Below are 11,194 nucleotides of genomic sequence, written 5' to 3' on the forward strand. Positions count from 1 at the left end.
ACAGATGAAGATCTGATTAGCATCCCCAAAATTGACCAGAAAATCAGATTACTAAATTTCTCACCTTATAGCTCCCAAGTTCTATATTTTTGTGTGTGTGTTTCCACTTTCTTGCAAAAAAGGCACCCAATGATCTTTTCAATAGACATGATAAGATAGAAAAATGTGGGGTAGACAGAATCACCACCAGATGGATCCGTAGCTGGCTGACCGGCCGTACTCAGCAAGTGGTCCTCAATGGAACTGCATCTGTATGGAGGGAAGTGTGTAGTGGGGTGCCCCAGGGCTCTGTTCTAGGCCCAGTGTTCTTCAACATCTTCATCAACCTTTTGGACGAAGGGATAGATGGGGAACTCATCAAATTTGCAGACGACACCAAGCTGGCAGGAATAGACAACACTCCAGAAGATAGGCTTAAGATACAGAAGGATCTGGACAGACTTGAACACTGGACACTAACTAACAAAATGAAATTCAATGGTGAAAAAAGCAAGGTTCTACATTTAGGCAAGAAAAACCAAATGCACAAGTACAGCATAGGTGGCACCGTGCTCAATAGTAGTAACTGTGAGAGGGACCTCGGAGTCCTAGTAGGCAATCACCTAAATATGAGCCAGCAGTGTGCTGCAGCTGCCAAAAAGGCCAACACAGTGCTAGGCTGCATTAACAGAGGGATAGAATCAAGATCACGTGAAGTATTAATACCACTCTTCAATGCCTTGGTAAGGCCACACTTGGAATACTGCATCCAGTTTTGGTCAACACGATGTAAAAAAGATGTTGAGACTCTAGAAAGAGTACAGAGAAGAGCAACAAAGATGATTAGGGGACTGGAGGCTAAAACATATAAGGAACAGTTGCTAGAATTGGGTATGTCTTGTTTAACGAAGAGAAGGACAAGGGGGGGACATGATAGCAGTATTCCAATATCTCAGGGGCTGCCATAAAGAAGAGGGAATCAAGCTATTTTCCAAAGCACCTGAAGGCAGGGCAAGAAGCAGCAGGTGGAAACTAATCAAGGACAAAAGCAACCTAGAACTAAGGAGAAACTTCCTGACAGTGAGAACAATTAATCAGTGGAACAACCTCCTTCCAGAAGCAGTAAATGCTCCAACGCTGGAAGTTTTTAAGAAGAGACTGGACAGCCACAAGGCCACAAGAAGATCAAGAAGGTCCAATAAAGAAGCATTACCTCCATCCCATAGGTCATCAACAAGCAATAACTTCCTGAATTAATTGTTCTCAGTATTTAACATAAAACAGCAGAATTTCTTAGTGGAAATAAATAGTCATCTTCAATGTGATTCCACTATGCCCTTTTGAAAAAAAATGATAATATAATTTCTTTAATTCTTTTCAAAGCTGGACACCAGAATATCTGTATATGTTCAACATTCAACCATCAGCAAGGAAAATACATATGCCGGCAAGCGAATACATATTGCCAGCAAACCATGTCAATGAACATGTTTAAAATCCAATTACTAAAAACAGCCATACTTTTTCATGCTTTTTATATAGTTTTATTAAAGTTTGTTATGAGATAAAATACAAATAAAAACAAAAATCAGAAGAGACAAAGAAAAGAGAATGGAAATGCAAAAGAAAAAAGAAAAAAGGAGTGATTTCTGCAATAGATTTTTTAAAAATACATCTGAACCTTTTGCTTTATATTTCTAACTATTTCAAACCATTTCTATAATAAGGAAGTCAATTTAATTATCAAAAATCTAAAATAAGTTTTTTTTTCAGTTTCCAGCTCTAAGTCAGAAGTACTTTCCAAGTAAAAACAAAACTATATAGATTCTTCTTTAATTGAAACAGTTAATTTTTCCTTCTACATCTTTAGCATCCATTTTCTATTGTGGGAATTAAGGTAGAACCATATTTTCTAAGGTTTATGGCAGTGATGGCGAACCTTTTAGCGACCGAGTGCCCAAACTGCAACCCAAAACTCATTTATGCATCGTCGGGTGCTGGGTGGGTGTGACCCATTGGGTGGGTGTGGCCCATTGGGTGGGCATGGCCCACATGGTTGGCATGGCTGTGGTGGTAACGGCAGACTGGGTGGGACTAAAAAGTTCAATCAATCAATTCCAACTTTGCAAGATCTTTTTTTTTCCTGCAAGAAGTTGAAATTGACTGATTGATTGAACCTTTTTTTTTGTACACGGCAGCAGAGACCTAAAGCGAAAAGCTTTTATAAAACCCAGCTGAAGGCCTGGGACTCGGGTGACGGCGCATGTGCCCACAAAGAGGGCTCTGAGTGCCGCCTCTGGCACCTGTGCCGTAGGTTCGCCACCACTGGTTTATGGGGAAGCATAAAAAGCAGCTTAAGTAAATAATATCGCAAGCACAATAGTTTGGATCCTAGATCTCTAGTAGTTTTCTAGCTAACGAATTTCTACATTTTCTTTTCCACTAAAGGTTGGATTCCCCATTCAAACATCATTTCTGAGAATTACTTTAGGAGGTTTTTGTGAACAATACTGATATATAGGAGCTAAAGCAACAAAGGAGAACAGTGGTTTTCTAGGTTTCAACAGCATGCTAGGTCATAAATTAATAATACATGCTAGCTTAATATAATGAACTAAACTGAAATGTGGCTAACTAGTTTGTGGTTTAGAGGGTCTTGCAAACATAGCCTAGAATTTTAAATTTCATACCAACTCCTTCCACTTATCCTCTCCTATCTGTTAGTAGAACATGACAAAGAGAAGGATTTTCTAAAGATAACTATCAAAAAATGTTCACACCATTAAGGCTCTATAAATAGGAAACAAAGCCATGTGCACTGCAGCTGGGTGACAAAAATTATGCAATGGATCATGAATCATATCTTACTGCTGAAAACAAATCACAAATTATAGTTATAACATAAGGGGGTCATCCTTGATTTGAAGATGGATGGATATGCAATTCAGCCAGCTGGAAAGACTCATAGATAAAAGGTCTCATTAGAAAGATCCATCTTGGTTTGATCAGCACATTCTGATAAAAGATAAGAAAAGCTGGTATAGTACAAATAAAGAATTATTATGATTATAATGGTGGTTTTATGGTATTTTCATAGTATAAAGAAGACCATATTGTATAAACTGATATTGTTACTGAATTGCATTACTCCTCTCCAGCAAGTTATATTTTTATGAAATCAGAAATGATACAGACCTCAGTATACAGACCTCAGTATCAGGATTAAGGATTAAAGTCATAATAACATAAAAAGTTTAGATGTACTTTTATGATGTATTAAATTTATCTTACAGGAAGACTTCCCCTCTCCCCCCGAATAATTGATTTTTAAAATGGGATGTTTAGACTCACTGAACAAATTATTATGGAAAGAAGTGATTATTTTCTGCCTTTTGTTTTCAAAGAGACCATCCTAAATTTAGTATATTTTCTGTACAGAACTGAAACTAGATTTTTAGGGTCTTGGGTCTGTTCCAATACATAATGATTTCCCATGATGCTTCTGTTGTTGTTCTGTATGATTCTATATGTTCATGTGAGCAAGTATTGTACAGAAAAAAAAGGAAAGAACTCTCAGTTTGGGATTTCGAAAACTAAAATGGTCCCATCGTGTTTATATTTACTCTTGTAGCTAATGAATAGGAGTTCAGAAGTAGGAGATTCCCATTGTTATAGTTTTATTGTGCCTCCCTAGTACATTTGAGGACAAAACATTGAAAACTTTGTTTGACAGAGTTAATTTCAAAAACTTTGCATTGCAGACTCAAATCTCTGAAATAAATTTCCCATGGCTAAATTCCTTTCTTTTAAATTGCCACTCTTCATGCTAATTGCTATTTATTGGATATTCAACCTTTGAGGGGCCAATTGATACACTGTTTAAATTTATTTTTTTAAAGTGGCAGGCATGGCAGTACAATAGATTCAGCAGTGGTGCTACTGTGAAACTTTCGTTTTTCCTACCTGTCCATAATTTTGTTTTGAAATAAAATAGATTCAGCTATGCAGCACAAAAATAGAAACAAAGTGATCCCTAACCAATGGTTCTTTACTGTTTTCTTGAACATATCCAGCACTAGAAAGTTCATCTTCCCCTCTCATATTTGGCTTCACTGTTAAATAACTTCCTGTAATTTAAGTCTTTTATTCCATATCCTGCATTCTCAAATTACAGATAACAGGGCCTAATTCTCTGTTAGCAACCTTTCAGAAATGTGAAAACCTATTCATACAATCAGCGTGTGAATGCACAAAATGTAAACATCACACACATAAAAATGGCCAACAGCTGTCTTTATTCACAGGCAACATCATAAAAAGGTAACCACATGATTAGTTGCAGCAGCAAGATCATGTTGGCTTGTGTTGCTGTTGTTCTGTTGTCTCTATTGTTTGTGAAGCATTATGATTAAATCAGATTCAGATAATTTCCCTCCATTTAAGGAACTTATGGGAGGTTTTACACCTGCCCAAGCTGATGCCACTGGCAGTCATACAATTCTGTATAAAATTTCCTGGGAGTGACACACACTGAAGTCTAAGAGACTTATTTTCAGTAACTATGCATAGAACTGAACTGCTGATTGTTTAGCCACAAGCGAAACTTATTTTCTCTTTTTAAAGTCATACAGAAGCATGGGCATTCAAAATAGCTTAAAGCTCATTGTACAGACAGACAATGACAGGAAACTAGCAGCTCACAATCATTCTGGTACTGATTAATGCTGACTTATTTGTAATTTTTTCCCAGGAATTCCAATTAGCTTATAACCAAACCAAGAGAGATTTAAAAAAATAAATAAAAGATGCAACTCAAGATAAATGGTTAAGTTGCTTTTGTTAAGTCTAGCACTTCACAGATTTTTTTTTCTCATAAAGCCATATTTTAACATAGCCTTCATGTCATGAATCTAATTCATGGTAAAACATTAAAAAGCAATCACATAATAAAATTAATTTAAGTAATTTAACAAACACATTTAACAAACACAATCCAGATTATGATTTTATTCTTAATAGTCTTGTAGTAAATCACATTATTTTACTAAGTGTCCATATGTAATATTTCCATGCGTTTCCATCATTTTTCCAGCATTTGAATTTCCATGCTTCCCCTCTAAACTGTTAAAAATGGAATAGCCAACTAGCTAAAAGCTATGGAAACTGGTTAATACTTTTAAAGAACACCAAGTTTGGGGAGCCTAATCAATCATAGGACATTGGTCCTTCTCAATCTCCATAAACTCTGCTTTTTTTGCAAAACTGACAAATATATAACCATCAAAATATATTTACAAAAGCATTGATATATGGATAGAACCTGATTTTAATTGCGGAGCTCAAACATGGAAAGTTCTATCCCTACAATTAACACAACTATTGTGAGAATATGCAAAGTTCTTTTCTCCTTGGCCCTCTTTCTGATATTATTACAGTATCTTATACTTAAAAACTTATTTTTAAAAACTAACCATAACCCTGGTAACAGCTAAAAGACATAGAATAATTAGTTGCTTACTTGTTGCATTTTAGATGACAAACTTCTCGGTCTTTCAAGTATTTAATACTTTGAAAAACTTGTAAAGTAACTGGGCTTTGAAGATCCCCCTGCTCTTCCTTCTCTTCCTCTTTTACCGCTTCAGGTATCAAGGGAGATACAAAGTTCTGGCTTTTGCTCTTCTGGCAGCCTCAACCATTGTTAGTTGATATTATTGTAGTGTATCTTTGCTGTTGTCTTTCCATTTAAGGAACTGTGAATTATCAAATATAATTCCATCCCATAACTAATAAAAAATATTCCACATACATATAGACATGTTGTTAACCCCTCACTGAAAGACATCAGCTAAGTTTCCAGCTTGCCTGGAGTGTAAACCCATGGTCATCATAAGATCCTCAATTACCATAGACAGGATACTAAAACACACTAAAACAGTGATGGCGAACCTTTTAGAGACCGAGTGCCCAAACTGCAACGCAAAACCCACTTATGTATCATCGGGTGCCGGGTGGGCGTGGCCCATTGGGTGGGCGTGGCTATGGTGGTAACGGCAGACTGGATGGGACTAAAAAGTTCAATCAATCAATTCCAACTTTGCAAGATCTTTTTTTTTCCTGCGAGAAGTTGAAATTGACTGATTGATTGAACCTTTTTTTTTTTTTTTGCATACAGCGGCAGTGGCCAAAAGCGAAAAGGTTTTATAAAACCCAGCTAAAGGCCTAGGACTGGGGCGATGGTGCGCGTGCCCACAGAGAGGGCTCTGAGTGCCGCCTCTGGCGTCCGTGCCATAGGTTTGCCATCACTGCACTAAAACAACAGATTGTCTTTAGTCAACAAGAAAGTAAATTTCCCTTTTAATGCATATTATAGTTTAATTCCAGAATTTATTTTTCGCATCATGAGCTTCTTGGCCATGAAACTGTGAGATTAGTTGACATAACTGATATGTGAACAACTATACTTGGGAAGCCTTCCTGGATGTCTGGTGGAACAATTGTAAAAATGTGATCAATACTTACATCCGTTAAGTCCAGAGACTCTTCAACTGAAACTACGTATAACTAGTAGCACTTCTTGAAGAAATATGGCTCTCAATTCCTGTAGCTGGCAGGTTTGAAAACCATGTAAATTTGGGCTACAAATCTAAGCCACTGGGGTGGGAAAATAAGAACACATTTGTGGATGGCATTTTGCTGGGAATCCTGTTAAGCCCTGCCAACTCATTTTCTTGCTTAGATATACTTATAGGCAGCTTATGCTTAAATCAACCATTCCTGTTGTGCACTTTTCTCCTTTCTTTGAAAACCTTAAGGGAGTTGATTGACTTGCAGTACTACTTATTATTTAAACGTTATATTATTCAGTCCTGATCAATATTTATGCTCATTTGGCCAGAAGGGGCAATATAACATGGTTAAGCTTATATAAGATGTATTTTGCACAAGTTACAGATAAATCATTACTCAGTTTGTAGCCAGGTGATATACCAACTGCAACCGTCACATTAAAGTATTGTTCAGTTTCACAAACTTCCTGGCTAGTTGTCACATCCTTGACTTTCTAAAATAAAAAATATAATTCTGTAAAATAAAAAGTGGTGGTCTAATTAAGGTCATAACCATTATGGACAAATCTCTTCCCATACTACCGCACTTCTGTCTCCCATTTCCATATACCAGTAAGGCTTGGGAGCCACAGAGTAGCTGCATTATTTTGTCTTCTACAACAGTCTTCTGATTGAGACACCAGATTATAGAGTTTACCAGTAGTTAATCCAGATACCTGGGTTGGGACAACAAATTGTAATTTAAAATGTACAAAACAAGTTTTCCAATAATAAATGTCGATCTTTAAATAGTTTTCTGCAGAGTCTTTAGACTGCTGGAGCTTACCCTAACCATTTGACTCCATCGAAGATTACAGGCAACTAAGAGGATTTTAATAAAGTTTGATTACTTCTACCAACAGGGTTCCTGAGCATTCTGGTCTATAACCAAACCCTGAGATGTCATATAGTTTTTGTTCTATGTTTGCAGAAACTGGTGATTCTGGTTAACTGCATATAATTGTACAATGTAAATATACCTTGGCACAAAAATTGATCACTTTAACTGAAATAGCTTTAATAAAAGCAATTTCCATAATAGTCATCTGTGTTTATGCACCTTGTTGGGAATACTTGGGACCACTGAATGCATATATCACTCATACTTACACCTGAATCTGGAACTGGCAGCCAAAGACCACAGAAGATGGATTATGCAATAGTATTTTTCCTGTTTTTCATGGTTGTTATATCCTATTGTTTCCCTTTTTGAAAACGTATTGTTGTCAAGGCAAGAAGCAGCATGATCATCAGGATGCATTAACAAATGTCCCACAGGCTACCATTCTTGTTCAATAACATAATCAATTAGGCCTGACTAGCAAAATAATATAAATATAAACCTGCCTTGAATTTTACAGTCTGCTTCCCAAAGTCTTCTTGACAGATTTCTCCCAAACTGCTGAATATGCACTCTTTGGAGCTGCAGTTAGCCCTTGCTTTCCAAAAATGTTCCCAGGTCATACTTTATATTTGGCTTTCTAAACTCTTTATATTTAAAGCTAGCAAAACCATTCCCTTAAATATGTCAAGTTACTACATCATAATGTGATGCTTTATGTTATAATCATAGTATTTTAAAGTTGTTCGGTATTTTGAATATTTTTTAAAATCTTAATTCACAAGGATATAAAAGCTTGTCTTAAAAGACTTCTGTCTACTGCTATATGTCTCAATTATAAAAAAAATGTTGATATGCTTGTTTGCTCTCAAGTATGTTGGACAGCTGGGAAGCATAATATATGACATCTAATGTTTTTCTTAGCTTATTTGTTGCAAAAATGCAAACCATTTTTGAAGGGAAACCAGGAGTACTCACCTCTCTAGTAATAAGATCTGCTTCAATTTTCTCTATTTTACAATAACTTTACAGTATGGTTTCTGCAATGGTCTTGCAATTCTAGAGCTAGCTAGCAATAGATGTTGGAAATGAAAAGTGGCACAAGGTTTTCCATTCAAGGATTAAACAGATATCTCTGCAGAAAGATGAAGGTTAAGAGATTTTGGAGTTGCTGATATGCAAGTTTTATAAATCAGAGGATTTCCCTGAGCATCCCACCCACCCTCAAAATAAATTAACTAAATGTGCTTTCAAATTTCAGCTGAGTCAGTACTGTGACATCACAAAATTTAGAGGAAGCTAGGCAACATTAAGGAGCCTAGTCAGAATATACAAAGTTCCTCCCATGTCTCCACCTTTTCTTTTTCTAGTACCAAGCATAGCCACACCTATGAATTTGCAGACAAATCAGTATTTGCAGATTCCTACAGGAGTTTTGATCTGGTCATGGTCCATTCCATCTTGTTCAATTATTATTGAAACAATTACAGTACGAGTGAAATAAAGCAAATGCGCACAGTGGAAATCAGAGAGAAACATGTCTTTGGTACTATTATTTCTTTACAAGTACACGTACATAAAAGGTCTTACATAAAGCGTACACAATGCAGCTAGAAATATCAAATGCACTGATTTCTCTGAATAATTTTTTTTGTGTTCTCAAAACACAGCACATAAGACAGATCTTATGTCCCAGTTCCAAAGAATAATTTTACATCTGGGCTTCTTTCCATTATGATCCTATGCATCTATATTCAAAAGGATTTCTGACTGGGTGCAAGAAAAGTGTGCAAAGGATTGCTGTTGAAAAATATACTAATATTGTAATATTTTTATATCCAAATAATAAAAGTTGTTTGTAGACTTTAACATCAATATTATATGCATTCCCATGAATAAGACCCCTACAGAATACCTAATACTTCATTAAGACAAGTATTTACAACGCTGAAACTGACTAACAACACTGTACCAGCTACTTCACCTAGCTCAAAAAAGGGAACGTACTAGTATTGTTCTGGTATTTTCCTTCACTTCCTATCAATGCAAAATTCTACCTGCCAAATTCTTCACAAAAATGTTTTTTTTTTTCTTGAAAAAAAAAAAGACAGCCTGGTAAAGCTCCGAAGTGATTGTGATTATTTTTTTTCCCTTTCTCTGTTCTCCCCCCCCCCCTCCAACCCAAAGAGATTCATTGCAGCTTTAAATATCTTGGTGCATTAATCCCCAGTTTTTCAATCAATAATGTAAAATACTGGTCCCCAAAAAGGTGGGGTGGAAGCAAAATCTCACCCCACCCCTACGAAGGTAGGTTCACTGACCAGACCAGGCTTCCTCGCACTCACAAAAGAGAGCTGTGGTGTAACGCAAACGGCCACTAAAGGATCTCTCAAACGCAGCTCTTCTTCCCCTCCCTCCAAAGATCGAGCAAATGCCTGATGAAAGGGGAGGCAGAGCTAAGTTCTGATGCACGGCAGGTGCCTATTGCAGGGGAAGGGGGCGGGGGGGGGAAACGAGAGAGGGAGAAAAGCGATAACACGAATGCAACTACCGGCCCAGGGAGGAAGATGCGAAAGAGGCGAAGAGTTGGCCTTATCTCGAAGCGTTCGCTGGCTGAAGAGGTCGATCCAATCTCCTGTCCCGACCCAGATGTTCACTCACCTCTGGCGGACATGGCTCAGATGGACTAAGAGGGCGGCGGTGGCGGCGAGCGCAAGAAGCGAAGCCCCCCCGACATTAACCGGGCGCAGCCGAGCAGCATCTCTCCATGTGCCGCCGGGACTGCGAGCGAGAGGGCGGTACCTGTCTGCGTCTCAAAGGGAGCGAGGGAGCGCCGCGGACTAGTACAACAGCCCACCGCTGCAGCCACTGCGAGCAGCGACCGGCTGGGCCTGGGCGGGGCCATTTGCCGCTTCGCCAAGCGCTGCAGCGCCAGTCGGGTCTGGCTAAAAAAAACAAGCGCCTTTCCCGGCCCACCAGTTCGTGGCCGGGGTGTCCTGCGGAAGAGCAGGGAGGCGATTTGCCTCTTCGCTCCTTGATGCAGTAACATTCCGGAATGAAGTCTGGGTTAGCCGCCGGATAAGAAGCCAAGTCTGTTTTTCTGAGGGCAATTCAGGACATTTTATGCCGTTTGCATCGAGCTAGCAACAGGTACTACCGTCATCCATGGTATTTTTACAAGGGGAGGGGGTGCCTCCAGGTGCCCACAATGAAGGAACCTCAACCAATATAAACTGATTAATGGTATTTGAAATGATCGGTATTTTGATCAGCATTTTGCATTCAAAGCAGTTAAATTAGTTAAAATATATTCTAAAATATATTCTAAATGAACAGTTTTCCCCACGCAAATATCATAGTATTGTTTTCAATGGGCAAAGAATAATGGAGGAAAACTTACATCGAGGTAAGATGAATGAGGAAAAAGGGGGAATGGTCAGATGATTATTCTTCATTCTGGGCCTTTAGCTGAAGCACAACCATATTGTGGTTACAAAACCAGTCACAAAACCAGTTACAAAAAAGAGAAAGTGACCTCAAGCATGGCTGATAAGCTGCTTTTTTCAAGATGGAGATGACAGTGTGCATCTTGGTCTATTATTTTACACAGCTCATTCTCTTGGCACAAATGGCAAGACTTTAATCCTGGAAGAGTTTCCAAATGGATTTGTTTTCTCTGAGTGTGCAGGATAAATTGATGGCCAGAATACTATCATAAAGTTAATAGATGTCAGGTGGAATTAATTTAGTGTGGGACAGTTGCTAGGAT

General features: G+C 38.0%; 1 protein-coding gene across 2 annotated transcripts in view; it reads right to left on the reverse strand.

The window, feature by feature from the left end:
• Nucleotides 1-10,321, reverse strand: part of ABLIM1 (actin binding LIM protein 1) — a 209,196-nt gene extending 198,875 nt beyond the window's left edge. The window contains exon 1 of one of the 2 annotated variants that reach the window (XM_039352749.1): nucleotides 10,087-10,321. In XM_039352749.1, coding sequence (XP_039208683.1) covers nucleotides 10,087-10,099 — 13 coding nt within the window. In that variant the 5' untranslated portion in view covers nucleotides 10,100-10,321. Of the gene's footprint in view, nucleotides 1-9,746; nucleotides 9,770-10,086 lie in introns of those variants that run through there. The other variant, XM_039352752.1, reaches the window with a different exon arrangement.
• Between the last annotated feature and the right edge of the window lie 873 nt (nucleotides 10,322-11,194).

Source organism: Crotalus tigris, unplaced genomic scaffold, assembly GCF_016545835.1.
Source record: "Crotalus tigris isolate CLP2741 ecotype Arizona unplaced genomic scaffold, ASM1654583v1 scf7180000018468.2839379, whole genome shotgun sequence".
Taxonomy (NCBI): domain Eukaryota; kingdom Metazoa; phylum Chordata; class Lepidosauria; order Squamata; family Viperidae; genus Crotalus; species Crotalus tigris.